This window comes from Capronia epimyces, assembly GCF_000585565.1.
Source record: "Capronia epimyces CBS 606.96 chromosome Unknown aczIQ-supercont1.3, whole genome shotgun sequence".
Classification (NCBI taxonomy): Eukaryota; Fungi; Ascomycota; class Eurotiomycetes; order Chaetothyriales; family Herpotrichiellaceae; genus Capronia; species Capronia epimyces.
This window is the reverse complement of record NW_006912906.1, coordinates 2,113,692-2,135,360: the sequence shown is the minus strand read 5'-3', so window position 1 is coordinate 2,135,360 and position 21,669 is coordinate 2,113,692. Positions and strand designations below refer to the sequence as shown.

General features: G+C 53.3%; 9 protein-coding genes across 9 annotated transcripts; 4 read left to right on the top strand and 5 right to left on the bottom strand.

The window, feature by feature from the left end:
• Positions 1-1,157: 1,157 nt before the first annotated feature.
• A1O3_04048 (uncharacterized protein) lies at positions 1,158-2,023 on the top strand (the record flags this gene model as incomplete). The annotated part of the gene is made up of 4 exons (XM_007734179.1): positions 1,158-1,172; positions 1,234-1,580; positions 1,644-1,904; positions 1,966-2,023. 4 exons carry the CDS (start codon positions 1,158-1,160, stop codon positions 2,021-2,023), a joined length of 681 nt encoding a protein of 226 aa, XP_007732369.1.
• A 901-nt stretch (positions 2,024-2,924) lies between these two features.
• Positions 2,925-5,623, bottom strand: A1O3_04047 (uncharacterized protein; the record flags this gene model as incomplete). Its single annotated transcript, XM_007734178.1, has 9 exons — positions 2,925-3,164; positions 3,227-3,707; positions 3,864-4,149; positions 4,259-4,304; positions 4,359-4,505; positions 4,595-4,610; positions 4,676-5,320; positions 5,390-5,453; positions 5,536-5,623. The coding sequence occupies 9 exons, from the start codon at positions 5,621-5,623 to the stop codon at positions 2,925-2,927; spliced, it is 2,013 nt and encodes a 670-aa protein (XP_007732368.1).
• Positions 5,624-6,382: 759 nt separating this feature from the next.
• On the top strand, positions 6,383-7,978 carry A1O3_04046 (uncharacterized protein; the record flags this gene model as incomplete). Its single annotated transcript, XM_007734177.1, has 3 exons — positions 6,383-6,663; positions 6,722-7,072; positions 7,144-7,978. The coding sequence occupies 3 exons, from the start codon at positions 6,383-6,385 to the stop codon at positions 7,976-7,978; spliced, it is 1,467 nt and encodes a 488-aa protein (XP_007732367.1).
• Positions 7,979-8,578: 600 nt separating this feature from the next.
• A1O3_04045 (cytidine deaminase) lies at positions 8,579-9,273 on the top strand (the record flags this gene model as incomplete). The annotated part of the gene is made up of 2 exons (XM_007734176.1): positions 8,579-8,681; positions 8,900-9,273. The coding sequence occupies 2 exons, from the start codon at positions 8,579-8,581 to the stop codon at positions 9,271-9,273; spliced, it is 477 nt and encodes a 158-aa protein (XP_007732366.1).
• A 422-nt stretch (positions 9,274-9,695) lies between these two features.
• A1O3_04044 (acetyltransferase) lies at positions 9,696-10,328 on the bottom strand (the record flags this gene model as incomplete). Its single annotated transcript, XM_007734175.1, has 2 exons — positions 9,696-10,062; positions 10,126-10,328. 2 exons carry the CDS (start codon positions 10,326-10,328, stop codon positions 9,696-9,698), a joined length of 570 nt encoding a protein of 189 aa, XP_007732365.1.
• Positions 10,329-10,713: 385 nt separating this feature from the next.
• On the top strand, positions 10,714-12,111 carry A1O3_04043 (uncharacterized protein; the record flags this gene model as incomplete). The annotated part of the gene is made up of 1 exon (XM_007734174.1): positions 10,714-12,111. One exon carries the CDS (start codon positions 10,714-10,716, stop codon positions 12,109-12,111), a length of 1,398 nt encoding a protein of 465 aa, XP_007732364.1.
• A 1,969-nt stretch (positions 12,112-14,080) lies between these two features.
• Positions 14,081-14,932, bottom strand: A1O3_04042 (uncharacterized protein; the record flags this gene model as incomplete). Its single annotated transcript, XM_007734173.1, has 1 exon — positions 14,081-14,932. One exon carries the CDS (start codon positions 14,930-14,932, stop codon positions 14,081-14,083), a length of 852 nt encoding a protein of 283 aa, XP_007732363.1.
• Positions 14,933-17,521: 2,589 nt separating this feature from the next.
• Positions 17,522-18,046, bottom strand: A1O3_04041 (uncharacterized protein; the record flags this gene model as incomplete). Its single annotated transcript, XM_007734172.1, has 1 exon — positions 17,522-18,046. The coding sequence occupies one exon, from the start codon at positions 18,044-18,046 to the stop codon at positions 17,522-17,524; it is 525 nt and encodes a 174-aa protein (XP_007732362.1).
• Positions 18,047-19,542: 1,496 nt separating this feature from the next.
• A1O3_04040 (uncharacterized protein) lies at positions 19,543-20,056 on the bottom strand (the record flags this gene model as incomplete). The annotated part of the gene is made up of 2 exons (XM_007734171.1): positions 19,543-19,581; positions 19,799-20,056. The coding sequence occupies 2 exons, from the start codon at positions 20,054-20,056 to the stop codon at positions 19,543-19,545; spliced, it is 297 nt and encodes a 98-aa protein (XP_007732361.1).
• Between the last annotated feature and the right edge of the window lie 1,613 nt (positions 20,057-21,669).

The window sequence follows — 21,669 nt, the reverse complement described above, 5'->3', positions numbered from 1 at the left end:
TCGACCGGAAAGAGCTGATGGATGTACTCCGCCCAGAGTAGGGCGATCGTATCATGATCCATTCCCACTGATGCATTGGCTGACCTACCGTGGATTCCCAGAGGTCCTGAGACAAGAATGGCCGGCGAGCTGATTGGGGAGGAAATGCATGCCACAGCCTTGCGACGATGTACGACGTCCCTCGGCACTATTGCTCGGATTCGATGAGTGTGCTCTGTACCCTCCGGGCCATGAGCAGTTCCCGGTGGATTTCAGTCAATATCGTCGATAATCTCCTCTGTGTTGACAATGGCTGCGACAGACACGAACGGTAGAGAGTCAATATCACAATCACATGACCGAACAGTCACGTGCCAAAGCGGTCCGACAGCCTGTAGTGCAGTCCGCAGTCCGGCAGCGGGGTTTAGCAGGCCCAGAAGGAGAGTGATACGGTCTTTGTCTTTCCAACACTGGTAAATACTAGTATTCCTTCCGACCTGAGGCTCGGGCAGTTCGATTGATTTATTCGCTGTCTGGCTGGGCGAGATATTGCCGTGGCCGTGATAGTGTGCAGATACAGATAAACCGGCGAGGCCGGGTTCAGAGACAAGCCGAGGCAGAAAGAGTCGGTCTTTGTGGGGGATCCCGCTGCCCGCTAACAAGGGAAATCCTCTGCACCTGGTAGGTACGGAGACATACTATTGTTTTTCGCTGGCATGGGGCATGCGCCGCCAAACTCATGTCGATGATGTAGCCATGATTCTTCCCTCGCCGAGGCCTGCAGGACTCGTTGACTCGTTGACTCGTCCCCCAAGCTCTCGGACTTACTTATACACGCTCACCTTGTCCATTGCCCTTGTACCGTGACTGTAGCCCAAATTGCTGTTCACATGCCAATCTCTCATCCTCACCTGCAGCCTTCCTCGTCCGTGCTCATGACGTGAGGTCGGCCTGCCACCTGCACCCAGCACCCAGCACCCAGCACCCAGCACCCAGCACCCAGCACCCAGCACCCAGCACCCAGCACCCAGCACCCAGCACCCAGCATCCAGCTCCAACTCCAATCCACATTCCGATCGGTTCTTGGGCTCCATCTCTATCCTCTAGGGCCCGGCTGGCAAATTGTGAGGAGTTCAATCTGTCCACGGGCGTGGTTCGATCAGTCAAGTGCAGGAACTATGGACGTCCTCAGAGTAAATCTTTAGTCCACGTCCATGTCACCTTGTCAAACCTCTACTGACTGACTATGTGCAGGATTCGGTCGAGTCCATTCTCCTCAACCCCGATTTCGCCCCTCTCCTTGCCATCGTCAAAGCCGCCCGCAATGGCGCCGTCTATGGAGCTAAAGTTCGCTTTCCTCATGCTCTCGTCATGGTCTTTTTGTTCCGGTCAGGGTCCATTCGAGAGAAGGTTCGACTCGTCCTAAAGGCCACGAAACAGCATGCGCAAAACCTCGCATCCTTTGCCGTCGTGTACAAATCAGCAATGCTAGTATTACGGCTGCTCAATCCCAGGCGTCCTGGAAAAGAAGGACCATACGACACATTCTTTGCGGGCTTGTTGGGCGGATATACTGTCTTTGGTCGAGCAAGTCGGAGCAGGTAAGAGAATGCCTTGTCTCCCAGACAACGCGTGCCACGAATCTGACCGCGATGATTTGGCAGCGTAAATCAACAGATAGTCATCTATGTCTTTGCTCGAGTCATGCTTGCGTTGGCCAAGCTGAGCATCGAACCCCCGAGTATGACGAGCAGGACGCCCACCCCGACATTGTGGACGCAACGACTTTCCCCGGCGACTAGAGAAAAGATCCAGCAGAATGCGTGGCCTGTTTTTGCGAGTCTGACCTGGGCTTTTGTCATGTATATTTTCAGATGGCAACCGGAGAGCATCCAACCAAGTCTGAGGAGCAGCATGAAATATATGTACGTTCTCAGTCGCCCTACGCCTACCCTCGCACACAGTCAAAACTAACCAGCGGGCCAGATATGTGAATTCGGATTACTGGGATTCCTTCAGGAATTTCCTCATTCACAATACTTGAGCCGCCCAGGCTCGGAGAACTGCATGGGACTGGCGTTTCTGCAAATCGCTGGGAAGGGTGCCATATTTGCAGCGGAACTGCACGGGTTGGACCCTCTCCAGCATATGGGCTGGCTCTCGGCTTCTCTGGTACAGGGGTACCGGCGGTTGCTGTGTATCCTGAGCTAAGGCTGCATTGCCTGGAAGAATACAATATCTTTCGGCATTTTGAGTGTGATGGTGATGATGATGGTGATGGCCACTACAGCACGTACGGACCCGCATAGGAATGAACTCACGGCCATGCAGACGACGGTATGTATGTGCATTGATTAGACGGTGCAGTGCTTTCAAGGCATCTAGGGCAATACAGAAGAGTTTGAGGCATAGAGTGCCGTGCCATTTGTTCGACTGAAAGTTGGCATCCATTCTCCATTCTCCATTCTCTCGCCAGGTTGCCGTGCTCGCAAGCCAGCTGTGCATACTCCGTAGTCCCTCCCCATCTCTCACTGCCACTGTCACGCGAACGGTAAGGCCGAGGCAGAGGCGTAGTCTAGTCTACTCACGGAACGACAGGCTGGATCTAGCCGTTCTACCTATCGCGGTCTCTATAGTATCTGCCGAATTCACCCTTGTCTCCTGTCCTGTTTTTGCTTCTCCTTTCCGTTTCCATTTCTGTTTCTATGTCTATTCCCCGATATCGACTTCTCGGTATGAGGTTCTTTTCCACGCCTCTTATGTCTATTTCTACGTCTACATGTCTATTTCTCGTCTCGAGGGATGGATATGGCCGAAGTCAAGTCTGGCCCTTCTGTTCCTCCCCTCCTACAGTACCGGAGACTAGGTTGTCAAAGCCATAGTCCGATATGGTTTTCCTATTCTGGATCAGCCAGTCTTCTGTTCCAAAATCTTCCAACCCCTCATCAGGCAGTCTTCTGTTCGACCACGACCGCGACCTTTTCACCCGGCGGGCTTGCAGTGACTGAATCAGATGACGGCGAGATGTCCGCTGACCGAGTCTCGTCGACTGCCGAAGCGTCTTTCTCGCCTTTCAACACCAACCAGATCTTCTTGAGGCCGCCGTCGAGCAGTGGGTAGAAATTGGCAATGAAGAGGGCGACCCAGAGCCAGATCAGCGACACCACGACCCAGGCGATAAAAAGCTGAAGATGGAAAAGAAAAGATATCAGTACTGCATGAGTTGAATCGACCAGAGTGAACCTACCTTTTTGGAAAACACAAACCGAGCCCCATACATGGGCAACGGCCAGAGCGCGACCTGACCCGCAAATGTGGCAATGCCCCAGAAGACGGCGATGCGTGACATGCGCTTCATGAAGGCGACGCGTTCCGGGCTGAAGTAGGCTTCTGCGTCGAAATGCGATGCTTTGGCCGCCACCTCGCCGTGTTCGTCGTCCTCGACACGCTTGATGGAGAGCAGGTCTGACCACTCGAAGTTGGAGTCAGGCCAGATATAGCTTATGGCCAGAGTGATGACCAGCGGGACGAACGAGGAGGTGATATTGCCAAACAGACATGGTAATGTCTGGCCCAAGCTCGCGATGGTCGCTTCGCCGTAGTAGGCGTAGGCCGTGCCAATCCAGACGGCTAGGCCACAGGCCATCCCTATCAGTGGCGATATCACCGCCGCGGCTCGGGTCTGGCGTTTCCAAACCAATGCGAACGCCGTAGGAAACGTGCCCGGGCTGTCGGGGTGACGGAAGGTGTCAGCAAACCGAAGCGAAGCGCAGATGGAAATAGAAATGGAAATGGAAATGCAAGGGGGACCGTGATGCATTGATCGGTCGTGTCGAGGCTTTGCGTGCGCAACACGATGCGTGGAATGGTAGAAATGAACTGACCAGATCAAGATTCCCAGGAAATATAGCAGCCAGTTGAGGTCCACGCCACCCTGGTGGAAGGCGGTGGCCAAGGTCGAGTTCAGAAGGGCCGATACCACTACTCCGATGTGGGACCACTTGATGATCTGGGCGTTGGTCGCCTTCTTGTTGATGTACGTCCCATAGATATCGAAGGAAAAGATGGAACTCATGGCAATGAGCTGAGCCGACGAGACGCTGGTGCAAGACATGAACACAATCAGCAGTACGGCTGCCGCACCTCCTTTGCCGGCAATGGCTTGTGACACTTGTCTTCCGGTCAGACTTACATTCTAAATGCCAAATGGTCCGCCCAAAGACAAAGATAGCCACAGTTGTGATCGGCGGCAAGCTGCGGGAGGGACAGAGATACGTACCGTAGGGAAGAACCAGTCCGCTAGAGACCTCCTCTGTTGTCATTCTCTGCAAGACATAGGTTTAGCCGGGAACTCTTGTTTGTTTCTTCATTCGCCTTACTCTAGGGTATGTTGGGAACGCGGGGGTCTGCTCCAGAGCCAGTGCTCCCAAACCCATGATAGTTCCAAATGCAAACGGGATGGCGAAGTAAGCGTTGCCTCCCAAGATGTAACCGGGCACAGCAGCAGCAACCTCGGAAGAGAAGCCCTGCGAAAGAGGCGTTAGTACAAACCATTCCCAGGAAAGGGAGGATGGGGATAACCAGCCTTTTGCCAGAAGCCGGTATCGAGGAAGACAATGCCGAAATTGGTGCTTTCGGGTAGGTCAATGTCAGCGTTGTTATCAGATCATGCAGGTGGATTAAATGCAAGACCTACACGATGTGGATGATGCCAAAGAAGATGGCTTCCTTGCTCGTCATGGTCAGGTAGGAGCCATGATAGTTCCCGGCCACTGGATGGGCTTTGGATAATGGCAAGACGGCGTCGTACAGCGCTCCGATGGAGCCGATCTCCTTCAAGGCCAACACTTTGATGGTGAACCAAACCAGAATAACCATGATGATGAATGTGTGGACATAGTCGGTGAGAAACGTTGCGCGGATCCCACCGAAGTAGGTGTATATGGCCACTCCCAACGGAAGGAGATATGTGGCGGCGGTAATGTCCATGCCGGTCAAGGCGGACACGGCAGCGGAAGCGCCCACGAGCATGGAAGAGAAGTTCAGCAGATTGTTGATCAGACACAAGACAATCCAGATGATGTGCGCCAGCGTGCCGTAGCGAGCGCGGATGAGTTCAAGAAGAGTATGGGCATTCGGGACCTTGCGCTTGGCTTCAATCGCCAGCCATCCAAAGGCGCAGATCATGGTGCTCTGGCCGTTAGCCCACCAAACCGGAAGGGCGATTCCATGCCAATAGGTCAGATATGGAGATCCCAAGAGTGCCGTGCTGTACGTCCAGGAAGATATGACGGCCGATGCGGTCAGGCCGGTGCCAACGCTTCGGTTGGCAACCATATAACTGACATGCAGAGTCAGCCACAGGCCATGTGAGAACAGGGGGGAAGTAAGCATGGATGAGATTGCATACGTTTCAGTGGTTTTGTTGTCTTCGCCAAATGTCCGCTTCAGCGAACGAGTCGCTATGACCATGCCTGGCAGGAAGGAAACCCCAACATCAGTCCCAACTCCCTGTACACTGTACAGTATCAACCAGGCTTGGGTTGTTGAACGTACCGATAGCAAACGCGGCCCCGAGACCAACTACCACGCCGTACCCAACGCCCTGGGAAAGGGGGGGTGGAACGACGGTAGGCCCGGACATGTCTTGAACCCTTTCCAGCTGCGATCCGATTCTCTACCACGGGTGTGGACGGTGAGGCAGCCCACCGGACTCGGACTGGCAGCATGTTTCCGTATTTAATGCAATTCGATGCATTCAAAAACTTTGCGATGATTCTTTCATCTGCATGATGCACAAAGCATGCTCGATCGCGCCATTCTGATGTTCAAGATCCATGCTTGGAAAGAGATTGGAGCCATATGGCATCTGGACCGTTCGAGGTGTTCCGACTCAGGAGCAGCGATGAGATGTTAATGGTGGGACTTGATATCGTCCTATTCACATAATCAGTAAGCTTGCCTAGATGTGGAGCAGTTCGGGCAGCTTGCTATAGATTCGGCGACCAACGACCAACCTGAGTGGTTGCTGAAATGAGGTGATAGCCTTATCCAGTCTTGGACAGCAAATCGGAATAGCATCACGTACGGGATGTTCCTGTAGAGTACACATCGTCCCTCAATCCAAGAGAAGTGACAGACCCTAAATGAAGTAATTAGGATGTCGATCGATTAGATTTCGTGATGATAGAGGAGAATGGTATCATCATGATGATAATGCAATTCTTGTGTTCCTCATGCCCACGCACATGGGCCCATCGCCAGATGTTAAGACATACCAGATCATTATGCCACGACCAGTCTGAAGCATGCCTTCTTCTTCCCGCCCCTGAACAGTGCCCGTTTGACCAGAGAGAACCTCCAGACCGTGTGATCTTCGTCCAAACTGCGACTTGGGTCCATCATGGGTTCCACGGGAGCTTCACAGAAGCAATGGGTCATGAATGCATTTGCCATGAGCTCGCCTGGCCATGTTGCAGCGGGCTTGTGGCGACATCCTCAGAATCGATCTCAAGAATACCTCAATCTCGGCTACTGGATCGATCTGGCCAGAATCCTGGAGGAAGGTAAATTCAACGGCCTGTTCATCGCCGACATGCTGGGCATTTACGATGTATACCAAGGCCCTGGCAACATCAATCCGGTTCTGCCTGGCGCGGCCCAATTTCCCATCTCCGATCCATTGTAAGCAGTGAACTGGCGGTATGAGGGATGCGGGCCGAGAATCTGACACGCGCTGCAGCCCTGCCATTGCCGCCATGGCGGCAGTGACCACGTCGCTGGCATTCGGCATCACCTCTTCGACGACCTACGAGCACCCATTTGCACTGGCACGGCGGTTTTCCACTCTGGACCATCTCACCAGAGGTCGCGTCGGCTGGAACATCGTCACCAGTTACTTGGAGAGCGCGGCCAAGAACTTTGGCCTGGACACCCAGGTGCCCCATGACACGCGGTATGCCAAAGCCGAGGAATACCTGAATGTCACGTACAAGCTGTGGGAGGGCTCGTGGCGGGATGATGCGGTGGTGCAAGACCCGAAGACCAAGCAATACACCGTTCCTGGTCGTGTCAGGCGCATTGACCACGAAGGGTGAGTGAGAACCTCGTTTCGGATCCAGCTCGCGGCATCTATGACTGACATGGTCCCATCTCCTGTACTAGTGAATGGTTCAAATCTGCTGGGCCTCACACGGTCGAGCCGTCCCCACAGCGGACGCCCTTCATCTTCCAGGCCGGCACGAGCTCGGCAGGCAAAGTCTTCGCTACCAAACATGCCGAAGCCATGTTTCTTCCTGGCATGGAGCCACATGTGACGAGGAAGGCGGCCGACTCGATCCGCAAGCTTGCCGTGGAGATTGGTCGCAACCCAGACAGCATCAAACTGCTTGCCGGCATCATCATCATCGTGGACGAGACCGACGAAAAGGCACAGGCCAAGTACGAAGAATACCTGTCCTACGCCGATGACGACGGAACGCTGGCTTTGTTTGGAGGCTGGTACGGTGTTGACATCTCGCAATGGGGCGACGATGAGGATTTCCGATTCGCCCCCGGGTTTCCAGGTGCGGTCCAGGGAATGCTGGAAGCCTGGAGCTCTACCGTCCCCGGCGGAAAAAACATCAAATGGACCAAGTCACGCATCGCCCGAGAACTGGCTCTGGGCGGTCCTCATGCCAAAGCCATCGGCTCTCCGGAGACGGTTGCAGATATACTGCAGCACTGGATCGACGAGGCCAACATCGATGGGTTCAACATCTCGTATGCTATTTCGCCCGGGAACTTCCAGGATATCATCAAGTATCTCTTCCCTGAACTCAGACGGCGTGGAGTGTTTTGGGATGATTACGCCGTTCCGGGAGGTACTGCGCGGGAGAACTACTCGGCGGATGGCAAAGGGCCCAGGGTGCGAGCTGATCATCCTGCGTCCAGGTTCAGATGGAGAGCGGGAGAAGAAGTGCCGGAATATGCCAAAGGTGAGGTCGACAGTGTGAAGTAGCAGGAGCAGATTGGAACAGGTGTTCTGGACACTGATCTGAACCACAGGTTGGACTGCAGGTGTAGACAGCTCAGAGTCTACCCATAGCTCAGCACCGAATTGCAGCTGGGCGATGGTAAGGGAGAGTCTGGATTCGGACTGTGAGGTCGCCGAGGTCCGCGCCTATCTTAGGCGGTCCTATGAGGCGCTGTAGGATAAGATGGCCTTCTAGGCGGTGACAGTAGGGGCTGAGGCCCCTAAGCCTGGGGAAGCGTGCTCACACTGCCTAGTACTAGGAGGTGAAGTTGCAGAACCTGATTGATACCTGAATCTCAAGGGAATGTCTTAGGGCGCACACTGCGACAGCCACTTCGGATACGATGTACATACCCGAAGGTACATGTACATGTACTGTATAGGTAGATAGCGTAGCACTGGCATGGCAAGTGCAGCTAGCTGCCTCGCCGTCTTGGCAAGGCTGAAGGAATTCTTCGTCTCACGTCTCGCGGTGTAATCAAGTTCACGTATAGAGTGGCTGAAAACGGACAAAGAGCCAAAGTGACTGGACCAGTATCCGTAAACCAGCAACGACGATTCCCGGCATCAACACTCGCACTCGCCATGACGACGGAAAGGGCGCTCGACGTTGACGTCGAGCCACTATCTCCCCAAGAACTCACCAAGCTCGCCACCCTGGCCATCGAGGCCAAAGCAAGCGCATACTGTAAGTTCAAGCTGCACCGTTCGGGCCGCACGACGGACTGGCTAGATAGAGGAAGCACGGTGTCGATGTTCTCCTTCGCAGTCCTCCTCCGCTCTGTGTTTTACATACGGAGTCCGGAGTACATGATGTGCGACCATCTTCCCAGCCTATCTATCTTTTGCGCACAGGGGCGGAGCTTAACGTAGCAGCCTACTCATTTGACTCAATTCTGTGTCTAGGTCCCTACTCCAACTTCCGCGTGGGTGCATGCGTTCTCCTGTCCACCGGCACATACCACACCGGCTCGAACGTTGAAGTGGCCAGTACGCCCGTGGGCATCTGCGCGGAACGCTGCGCCATTGCACCCATCGTGGCGTCGATGAAAAGACCCGCAATGCCCACGCTCCGCGCCATCGCCGTGAGCACCGACATCAACCCACCTGCGAGTCCGTGTGGCATGTGCAGACAGTTCATCAACGAGTTTGCCACCACCAAGCACCTCCCTATCTACATGTACGGCAAGGATGGGCTGCAGGGGGAGGTGGTCAAGATGACGATCGGGGAGCTGCTCCCTATGAGTTTTGGGCCGAACGATATGGATAGAAACCGGTGAGGTGACAGAGTCATGGCGGGAGCCACGTCACGACGTGTCTCCCTAGACAGCACTGTGCGAATCGATGGCGAGGTGCCAATGGATAATTCATTTTCTCACGGCGTACTTGGACATGTTGGATGATATGACCACTCTTTCTGACCTTCTTCTCGTGTCTGTCCGTCCGGTCTACCGTGCCTTGCCGGCGGCTCTGATACCGCTTCTGCACGTTCAGAATGCATACCCTTCATACCCAGCCATGTGTCGCCATACTCTCAATGGGTGCTTCAAATCGCAGTCCTAGGCGAGCGAAACTTCCCATGCCCCTCGAATCCCGGCTCCGGCGCGGCCGCTGGAAGGGACCGTATAGTTCAGGCGCCGCTGAAAGAAGGTCAGGCTCTTTTTGGTGGAGATCATCAATGCTCAAAGGCAACCCTCTGCCCTTAAAACACATCTTCCGGATCGACTCTGAAACTGGCCCCATTCTCCCGCACATGTTTGCGCTCCTTGTCTCTGTCGAGCGGCTTCCGCATATCCAGCGCATCTTCTCCCTCGGCTGACAGCCCAGTCGGGTCGTCCGAATAGTACTTGACCACGGTGCGATACGTCGAATAGCCCATACTCTCGTACATTTTGATCGCGTTCTTGTTGCTTGCCCTGACGAACAGATCCACGAACCAGGCGTTTTGTTGGTTACATGCCTTCTCGAGCGCCTCACTCAGGAGCTTCCCATATCCAAGCCGGCGGTAGCGCGGCGCTATGGACAAGGCGGTGATGTGGCCGTGCCACGGTAAGTAATGTGGTGAACCTCTGCGGAAAATTTCCCTCTCAGAATGATGTCGCATTATGTGCACCAAAAAAACGTCAACTTACTGTAAATGAGCAGGGGACGATTCCACCTTGCCGATAATGTAGCCGACAATCTGGCCGTGCTCTTCGATGCATTGAAACAGCGACGGCCATCTCATCAGGTAAGTCAGATAAAAATTCAAATCGTAGTTTTCCGTGTATGGATCCAGGTTGCAGAGGTTGAGGTGGAATAAGTCGGACGGCTGGACTCTTCGAATGGTCGGCATGGCTGGTCGCCGTTTGTAAACCCTGAAATTGAAGGAATATCCCGTTTGGTGTACGCGTCGAAAGTTTCGAGAGCAGTCATGCTCATACTACATTGACCGTCGACACTGTCCTGCGTGGGCGACTGGCAACGTGGGGAGCAACACGAAACGCGCCGTTCCGTGCGTCACACGGGACAAGAACGGGCCAAAAATAACAATGGACGGGCAGGGCAAGCAACTCTACGGTTCACGTCTTTACTGTACTCACGTCCAGAGCGTCTCTTCGTCCGAACAGCCTTCCTTTTGGTAAAACATGCCTCAGTCCGCATAAATCATCATAATCAGAGCGGGATCGAGAACGCATGGTAGACCGCGCTCGCCTCCCATTTAGCCCCTGCATGAGACGATGACAGTTCAATCTCCACCGCTACCGGCACCGACACCAGCACCAGCCTCCCCCTCGACACCCTCGCGGAAGCGTCGCTCGCTGCGACTGTCGAACGTCGAGATTGCCTCGCAAGAAGCCCTCTCGACGAGTCCCTACACCAGCGGAACCACAAATGGAACCACCTACTCGAGGCGATCGTCGCGGACTTCGCAGACCTCATTTCAACCACGATCTCCGGTGACACCGCGCCCGATGTCATCCAAGTCCTCCAGACCGCCCTCCTTCTCCCAGCAACGCCGATCGAGTAGGACAAGTCTCCACAGCGAAAGAAGTCTCGAACAACTGCGGGACAGCGGGCTGGGGAATCTGGCGGACGAGCTGGAACAGGCCTGGGACGACGAGGGCGGGGGCGAGGGTGAGGGTGAAGGCCAATCCAGCTTCCTCGAAGGGTTAAGAGAAGGGGACGTGGCACAGGATCTCCAAAGTCCTTACGAGATGAATGACATGCACGATTTTGGCTTTGGCATGGTGGTGCAGAGTCCGCATCCTGCATCTCACGAGGCACAACAGTCACCTACGCTATCTGTGCCGCCCAGGGCAAGAGCCGACTCGGCCACGCACAGAAAATCAGCCCACCGCCGACATGAATCGGCCTACGATGGATCAGACTACGGGCCGGAATCAGACGGCGAGGAGCAAGATGACTCGCTCCCTCCCATGCTCAAGAAACGGATACGCGACATCGAGACGCTGACGCGCATGAGCGTCAACCCAGAAGACGCAGTCAGCGAAGATGGCGGCACTGTGAAAAGAACGATACAAAGGCTGAAAGATCTAGGGCCACAGGGCAATGTCGAGTATGGTGTCACACGGTTGATCACGGCATACACGTCGATGGCGTCGCACCGCAGCCACAAAACCCGCGACCTGTTCACTCAGAGCCACTCACTCATGTACGGTGGCCTGCTCCATCTCCCCGAAGAGATGATCGAGTTGCTCTTGGAAGAGCTCAACATGTTGAGCTCGACGCTCCCCTTCCTCAGGCCGCAAAATCCTTTATTGTCTCTCCAGATTCTCGCTTCCCAGACCGAAGAACTTAACCAGACTCTTCGCTCTCTGACAGACTTGCTTCAAGAAGCTCGTCTGGCCGCCAACGCCGCGACCCGCAAACTGAAATCCGTGCGCGATATGGTCGAGGACATGCGTCTGGAGGAAGAGTTGGTGGAGAACAGCATTCTCCTGATTCAGGCCGGAGACTGGGACCGAAGGTGTCGAACTCGACAGGCGGCCAAGACGTGTCAGGAAGTGTGTGAAGGGTTTGCCGAAAGATGGGGACTCAGTGTCGACACGGCCTGGAATTCGTCACCAGAACCCAACAGGCAAAAGCCGGCCCAGGAAGTCTCGGTGTCAGGTTGACGAAAGGTAGACAAGTGAGAGCATGTTTCATTGTCCGACTAGTGTTGGGAGTTCATCAACCGACTAGTACTGGGGGTTCATCAACCGACTAGTACTGGGAGTTCATCAATGTCCGACCAATGCTGGGAGTTCATCATGTCCAACTGGTACTGATCCTGGCCGTGAGAATGAGAGTGTTTCGAGCGTGGAGTATGGGTGATGGGGATCTAGATATACTGGACTGGGTCATGAAAGGACACGGTTAGTGCTCCGTACAGTACTCCGTACATCTAGGTATTGTTGGATCGGCCGGTATCAGTATTTTTAATGGTCATGGTCGATTGGACGACTCGAGTTGCGAGGTGTCTTTGCTTGGCTTAGCCGTTGACCTGGGCCAGGGCCAGAGGGTAGATAGTGATAGTGATGGTAGAACGGCATGAATGAAAGGCGTTGTACAGATAGGTACATGTCTACCTGCCTACCTACCTACCTACCTACCTACCTACCTGCCTACCTACCTGCCTACCTACCTACCTACCTACCTACCTACCTGCCTGCCTGCTTGTATATACAGAGTACCTATGCTTGTATCTACTGTAGGTAGGTAGTTACATACACAGTACCTATAGCTTAGACGTTAGACCTTTGATCCCATGTCACTTAAAGCAGAGCAGAGTACTAAACCTACTTCGCCTCGTTCAGTACCTATAGGTTCAACTGCAACTCTCGTATGCATAAGTACCTAATTCTAGGTATGTATGTAAAGCTGGTTCGGAAGTCAATTGAATGTGCTGTTGTGTCTGATGCCGTGTGAAGTGTACTGTGATGGCGCGATCGTCCAGCGGTAGTGTCGGTGGTGTCGGTGGTGTTGGTGTCGGTGGTGTTGATGTCGGTGGTGTTGATGTCAGTGTTGGCGGTGGTGGTGTTATAGGAGACCTTGAACGCTCCCGACCCTGATACTGTACTGTAGAGCAGATGGGTAGGTAGGTGTATAGGGAGGTGGGTAGTTGGGCATGAGACGATTTCATTCCATCTTTTTTTATTTCGCTTGGCATGTCTACCTTAATGTCTATCAGTCATGTCTTACTATATGGTACTGGATATAGATCGGGTCGAGACCCAAGTACTTATAGAGTATAGACTATAGAATAGACCAAGAAGGTACGTTGAACATATTCGAAGCCCTTAAGCTACGATTCCCAACTCCCAATTCCCAACCCCAACCTCAACCCCAACCATATCAAAGGTTGAGATGTTCCATTGTTCGCTAGCAAAGGGGTATGGGGGAGCCCGGACTATTTCAGGTAGGTGTGCCTATACCAGCCTACCAACCTACCAGCCTTCGGGTTAAAGGACAAGGCTGGGAATGCCTAAGTTAGTGCCTGAGTTTGACAAACCCTATGTAACATCAACCCCAACCCAACTCTAACTCTAACTCTAACTCCCAGGAAGGAAAGATCACATATCATTCCACCATGGAAAAAAGGGCTGGACCTCAGAACTCAGGACTCTCGCGAGGCCAAAGCCTCAGCCAGAGCCTCCGCCTCAGGAATCGCGCTTAGGCTAAGCTAAGGTACGTACAGTCCTCCTCTCACGTCAGTCAAGACCCAAGTCCGTAATCTGTAATCTGTAATTCTCGGCTCTCGAACAGCTTGCGCCCAATAGGTTATTTGTACATGAACTGGTTCGCGGGGTTATCTATGTCTCGGTCTGAAGAAGAGGAAGAAACATGACAAGCAAAAGGAAAAGGCAAGGAGAGGAAAATAAAAAGTAAAGGGGAACTAATCAGTAAAAGGAAAAGGAAAATAAAAAGCAAAGGGGAATCGGAAAAAAAAAACAGAAACAGAACAGCAACAGAAGAAACGGAAATGAACCCCACATCCATCAAATCTAAATCACGTAACAAGACACCTTCGTAACTCAGCCTTTGTTACACAGTCATCCTCGTGGCTTACACGTCAAACATGATCCTGTCGGTCCAACTCCAATCTCACACGAAAACGCCCTGGTCCCAAGCACCGCCCTCCGGCGGCATAGACCCAAACCCGATGTTGCCGCCGGCACTGCCATCCTCCCAACCATACAGACCCATCCCACCGGCTGCGTCCATAAAATATCCGGCAGTGCACGGGTCAGTCACCGTTTCGGGCGAGATGAATGGAACCGGCGCCGGCACCGGAGTCGGAATCGATTCCCTGGAGTAGTTGGGCACGGTGCCATCTGAGAAAGGCGGATAGGCCTGCATGGGCATCTGATAGTCTGGACACTGCGACTCGCTAGTCGTCGCTGGGGTGGGGACGGGCGTGGTAAACATGTAATCATCGCTCAGGCCAGGAGACTGAGATTCCCATGATGACATGGTGCTTTGGATCGAGCCGCTTCGTGAGCCAGAGCTCGACGGTGAGGCGACCTGGTTCAAGTAGCCCGTGGATGGCTGTGAAGGAGGTGCAGGAGCAATGGTTGTCGAAGTCGAAAGAGGAGAGCGTGAGGATCGGCTTTGGCGGTCCGACACTGAACCGTTGCGTGCCGTTGACTTGGCTAGTTTCTGCACCTTCGCCGGTGGTTCTCGAGCTTTGGCACAGCTAAACGAGATCGAGTCGCTTTCCCCAGCCAAATCCGAGGTGGGATCAATTTCATCCTCGGTGTCGATCACGCCTAGCCGTTCGAGGATGCAATGCACACTGGGGCTGCCGTTGAGCTCGTCGACAGGAGATCCCTCCCATGACTGGCCGTTGATGAGGCGAGAATACAGTTCAATGAGACCGGCAGTAAGCGCGGCGTGATGCTGAAGCAGAAGACCGGCATATCTGGTCGGCGAGTCAGCCCCGATTCGATATAACATCAATCCGTCCCGCTGATGGGGAGGAATGCCTCACCTCTGATTAGAACCTCCCGATTCCGTCCTTCTGCGGACTTTGTAGGAGCAGACTGCCTTGTCGAGGTTGCATCTCTTGCAAGGCTTCTCGCCGTCACACTAAACAGAGAGGGAAAATTCGGATCAGGTCTGTTCTGCTCGCCAACGGAAACGACACGGGATTGAGGAAGATTACATGGTATTGGAGGAAGAGTGACAGGGTTCCAGTAGGCTAGGGTAAATGTACCTTTGCTTTCTTAACTCGACATCTCTCACAGGCCCTGGAGACCCGTGGCCGAGCTCGCGTACGTTCTTGTTCAGAATACATGGTTGAAGTTGGACTTGACCTGTGGACCAAGAATCAAGGAAAGGGCACTGGTCGAATATGTAGGTCACGTTCAGTACCCGTAGTCTGACCGCCCGGATGATCGAACCGTATTCTCGATGGGATTTGGTCACTAGTGACTGTGGTCAAGACTTTCTCCGCTTAAGAACAGATAGTGAGCCGGTGGCATAATGGTGCGGTGCAGCCGTTGTGATGATGCAAGGAAGAGAGATGCCTATGAAGATGAACCCTCCAACAGGAAATGCTCATGTCTTATTCCAGCCGGATCGTCTCAAAGTATTCCGATGACGAGCTCTTCTATGTACTAATAATTTGCAGGGGCGGACAGCCAGAATCCATCGTCTGCACATGAGAAGAGGAGAGCTCGCAAGGTGGGGGGAGTATGCGATGGGAGGCCAGCTTCATCGCCGATTTGGTTCCCACACATGCCATATCTGGCATTGCTAAGTAGCAAAACAAATGGTCCGGCTCTGACCTGTTAGGATGCGGGTGACTTGGTCGATTGAAACGCCGTCTGTCAGTCGATACAGCAGAATACGGGCATGGTGGACTCGGGGGAAGGGGAAGTCGACCACCTAACTGAAGAGACTTTGGTGTTTGGACGAATCATGAGGATCATTCGTCAGCAGCTGGATGGCTCACGCAGCCAATGCGAAGGCAATATCAGCGATAACGTCTCCATCAGCATATCTCGATCATGGCCACAAGTAGTAATGGTGTACGGATATCTTCTGTCTGTACGAGTACAACAAGGTCGAACGAAGGTCGAAGAGGAGGCAACGCAACTAGTGGCATTTTGGACGTCCAGAGGTGGTTTCCAGCAAGGCAAATGTCGGTAAACAGCCCACGCCACTCGAGCTTAGGCCAAGACGGTGCAATCATCTCAGGGTGTAATTGGCTATGGCCGTCACCGTCCGGGAGTGTCCCATGGCAGACATGGGCGGGGGTGATGGAGTGACAATCATGCCATGGTCCGGCCCAATATTGATGCCCACTCAAATTTCTCTCCTTCACATAGGATCTACTGTCCCTCTTTTTCTCTGAGTGGCTGGACGACAGTCTAGGCCAGCGAGGATCGGAGATCGTAACAACTAGTCGTAGATCAGGGACTGCATGCTGCCCTTCGGGGTGCAGTCGACCGTCTCGTCACGGTCGTTCGCACTCGAATCAGGGATCTCGCCCGACGGATGACACGGCTAGGAGAGCGATTGCATGTGCCTGGTGCACAGGATGACCGGCCCTGAAACATCCATTGATATCTTGAAACGTCGAGCAATATCAAGAAGTCGGCTGTGGCTGGGAACAAGGGAGAAGAGACTGCACTGGTAGTGTGCATGGTGCATGGTGCATGGTAGGTTCCCTTACCTACCTGTACTGTTGGTAGGTAGGTGTCTTTGGGACGACTTCGCACCCGTCAGACACAAGGCAGTACATAGCATACAGAATACAGAATACTTGGAATGCGCTTGTCAGACACCACGTATGAAAATACAAGCCACCTTAGTAAGAAGGTGGGCCGAGTCTCGAAATCGACGGTTTCCCTCCAGCCACCGTCCATTGTCCACCCGTTTGTATAGTGCGGGATTGACGAGCATTGTGTCCGAGATTTGCAGGTGACCGAGATTCGACCCCTTGGGCTAATACTAATACTAATAATCATGGCGTGACCCTGAAGGGTCTACAGGACGGAGTACATGGTGCGAGACTGAGAAGACTTGGCTGCTAGTCTCGACATGGAGTGGCTGGCAACCATCACCATTCCATGGAGGTCGGTCGCTAGGCAAGAAGGTTTGGTTTGAAGACTCTCATCCTTTTGGAAGTATCTATCTATCCACGATAGTTACAGGGGTCGTTGGTCATGTTGGATCGCCTCTGATCCGTACTCAAGTTGATAACATACACGCCAGGCCTTGCCTTGCCCTTCAAATGGAACAGTACATGATGTTATCTCAACAATGCCGTTGCCGTCGCTGCGCCACAGTTCTAGTCCTTGTCCTTCCACCACTCCGTCTCGGTCTCGCCCGAGCGCAATAAACAACCAGCAAGTCCATAAAAGTTTCAACGCCCGCTCGATATCAACAGAGAAGCAAAGCCCACAATCTCGGGGTATTCCAGAACGTCGTCAAATCGTGTCCGATGGGATCGGATATTGTGTCAAGATCCCAAGGCTTCCAAACTTCCACCTTCGACCCTGGTGTTGGGTGCTGGGTGTTGTTGGTGTAACTGCCGGATCAGGTCGTCTCGACATGCAATTGCTTCGCAATCTCATCCGCCCAGGCATCGATCTCGCTCCAGTCACGTAAATCTCCAAACCGGCCGCCGAGGCACTTGTACACGCTGTGAAGGGGACTAGGTACCGATGAACCGTCGTCCTTTCCTGCAAAAAGCCGATGGTCTTTCATCTGGGGGACTTTGGCGCGGAGGCCGTCTTCAATGCTCTTTCTTTCCTTCTTGGCCAATCTCCCCCCGATCCAGCCTAGGACACCGCCGGGAGCCATTCCCATGCTGAAGGCCCAGAAGGGTTTCAACTGAAGGCCCATGGCTTCGACATCGAGGAATTTGACCGCATCCAATAACCAATGCTGCGAGTGTACGGCACTGCCCAGGATGACGGCCGAGTAGTTTTCGACGCTGAAGACATGGTCGACAGGTCGGCAGTCGACGGCAAAGCCATGCTCATAGAGGCGTTGGGCGATGCGGTCGGCCACTTCTCGGGTTGAGCCACGACAAGTCGCGTAGGTGACGAGGACGGGCATTGAATCAGGTTCAGCTCTTTCGACGCGATCTGGTGTTTGCGTCCGCTCTCCACTATATGGAGGGCTATCCGTTGTTTTTGTTTGTGCGACTTCCGCCGTTTGATCTTGAGATGTGGTTGAGTTCATTCGAGAGCGTCAACAATGGTGGTTCAGTAGACGAGTTGGCCTTGTTTGTTTGTAGCTGAGGAGTAATATTCTTTTGTTCGACCGACAAAGGTTTGACTTTGTTGGAGATAGGGATGATGATGTATGTATGTATGTAGTAATGTCTCTTCGCACTTCGGCAGCAAAATCAGGCGAACAGGCGAGGCCGGCATGGTTTTCTATTCTCCCCGTCCAACATTGTCATTCACCCCAACTTGTGCGGGCCACCAATCGCAGCATCGGCCGCCCGGTGACCGGAAGGCAAAGGTGTTGAAAGCATCACTTGACCAGAGGCTCGGGCCCGAGAAAGAGGCTGACGAGAGCGAAAAGTCCCTCTTTGTCATTCACCCACTGCGCGGCTTATTCGGTTCGGGAAAAGGCCAATTCGGCACCCGACCATTGATAATGCCTCGTGCTCGGGCGCCACTCGACCCCAGATTCCGGACGATCCGCAGGCGGGCGAAGATCCAACCTCAGTAATGGTGATAAACTCGGCCAGTCCAATGACCATGTTACGTCTTGGGGTCCATCTTTGCCGCTGCTCGGGGACTCGGTCGCAGAACGGCACAGAATTGAATGTGAATTCTGGTGGAAGATCCCAGGGTCCAATCCCGCCGACATCCGGATGATGTCAAGACGAAATGCTTGTGAACCTTCTAGTAGTTATGTGTGCGTTGGGCGGCAAGGCTGGCCTCCAGCCCCTCCTGGAAATCTAGGTATGCGTACAGATACTGTCTACTGTGTGATTCTCGCACAGCCGCGAAGTCGCTGACGGGAGGGACGACGAAGAGTACATACAAATCAAGGGGGAAAAAGCCTCACGAGAAACAGCCCTGATCACGTGATGGCTTTGATCACGTGACAAGGCTTTTTCCCTCCTGCCGCCTGAGATTCACGCAAAGCACAGAGAGAGACACGGCTTGCCATGGACCGTTCGTAGTATTATTGTCGAGCCTGCAGAAAAGGAATGACCGCGCACTAACCATGCCGACCGTCTGGAAATGCAAACAGGAGATATCTAATCTCCGTACGGCTTTGCTCCATCCAGGCCCCTGTGAATGTTGCGATATTGCTATACAAGAGTCTTCGTGGTCCTGCTTCGGGCGCCAGGCGACTGACTATTGCCAGCTTAACATCCGTCATCGTTGTCGTCGTTGTCGTCGTATTTGAGGTGCTCAATTCTTCACCATTTCGCCCAAACGCCGATTCACTCGCGCCCCTATTCGAAGAGACCAAACCCATGAATACGACGCACCCGTAAGATTCCAAAATCCCGCCCAATCCGAGCGTATGCTCATGTGCCCATTAGATCATCAGAGAGTATCTGTGCAAATCCTCAGTTGAGACCGAGGCTATAGCTCCAGGAACTCTATCAGATCTGCATTCTCGTCCTGCAAACCCAAATATCAGCACCGACGCATCAAGTTCCCGCGTCTCTCTGCCAACCCGATGCTGTCGTAGCCGCTCTCCCGGCCAAGGACAAAGCTAAGCTCAGAAATGGATTTCTTTTTGCCAAAATCCGTTTCCGCTTCAAAAGTCGCTTCTGTCAAGCCACGGCACCGGGGGTTGGAAAAGACGCGGGGACGGGTAGGACGAGATATTGCTTACCGAGCAATAAATCAGCCACGAAACCCCGGTCGTGAGGGCAGCGAGTGCGGTGTAGCTCGTGGCGTCCCGCACCAGCTCGGGGAACTGCGACGCCGTCTGGTTATGCAGGGTGGCAACTTTGGATAGAATGCGTTGCGAAGGCTCGTGGTGCAGCGGCACGTGTCGGCTAGCCGCTGCGGCGTGCTGATGTGATGCCCGTGATGCGAACGTCCTTAGACCCTGGCGGAGCTGGGTGACTGGGATCCTCGTCGGAGGCATGATTACTATGTATCTGTTCTGTATGTAAAGGCGATGTGTCGCAGGAGAGAAGGTGTGTAGTATATGTGAGTGAGGATTGCTGTTTGGTGTTGTATCGTGTGGTATCTGATCTGGATCGGAGTTCGAGCGACAAAATAGTGAATTGTAGTATACACGAATTGGGATGCTTAAGATTTGTTGGATTGAGTAGGTGGTAGGAGTGGCGGTAGTGGTGGTAGTATCTCCCAAGTTCGATCACAATCAGGGTACGACTTCTCGTCAGCAAGTATAGTATTTGAAAATTCGAGATTGGCCGTCTGTCTTTCTGTTCGTCTGTATAGGGTGGAAGGGAAGCACACGGGATGGCTACGGTATTGCTCTTTGGCTCTTTTTATGAGAAGCCTGCCCCGGAGCACACAGTGCCCGCACCTTACAGGCACAGGCACAGCTACCCCGTACACCTGTTACGTAGGTGTCCATTGCCGAGGATCAGACATAGGTACATACCTACCTACCTCAGGTACACAGGGCACATGATAGGAACGGTGGTGGTGGTATCGACTGATCGGATCACGTCTGGACCCTGAACTCTCCAGCTGTGGCTTGGTAAGTACTGTATGCCATATGGTGTACGGATACCTGTTGCGGGTTTGCCATCACGTTACCCACGCCAGACACGACATAGATGATCGAGATCGAGAAACTTGGAAACATGACAGGATCTCACATACCAGTCCTGTATCACGTACAGTACCTACCTGGGTATGAGTCCAGACCGGTCTGGCAAAAACGACAACGCACACTACCGGCGGGGGGTGAGCAGCGTTATGGGCGGCAATAATTGCGCAGCCTCAGGGCTGGTCTGGGTGGTGGTGTGGTCGAAGGTTGAATCAAAGGTCAGGCCACCTCGTATCTGACCGGCCACTTGATTGTCGATACGGACGTCAGTTGACAGATTCGCAACGACTCTGTGACGACCTGTTTATTACCAGCTACTAATTACTTTAGGTAGGTAGGTTCTAGTGCCTACCTTGATACCTAGTAGGCAGGGAGACACCTAAGTTAAGTACCTAAAGGCAGTACGGAGTACTAGTAGTTGAGTAGCTAAGTAAATACCCTTACCAAGTACGGATACAGTACGAGGTACACCGCCTACTAGTAATATTACACTGATATGAGGTGTATTTCACCCACTGCAGTGATTGGCTCGCATCGCTCGCGCGGAATTCCATTGCCGAGTCCCTCCACCCCCCAAAGAATCTGACTGCCCATGTCCATCCTAAACACCAACACCTGTCACCCATACCTCTACAGCCAGGGCTAGAATCACAGCAGGAGAGTGAGCTAACACTTCTAGTACTACCTAGTACTAGTACTAGGACACATACGGCACATGTCACATACAGATTGGATTCACATACACACAATCAGGAACTCGAAGTGCCCGCCTCTATCCTCCGGGCCGGCCATGGGAGCCTATTCTTGCCCATTGGACCATCCGTCTCTTCTTAGGTAAGGATGTTGCAAGATAACATAATACGTACTTAGCCACACCCGCAGAGCACTATGTAGTATGTACGGATATATCACATGGCACATGCTATGAGATAGGTGCAGCAGATGTTGGCATGACA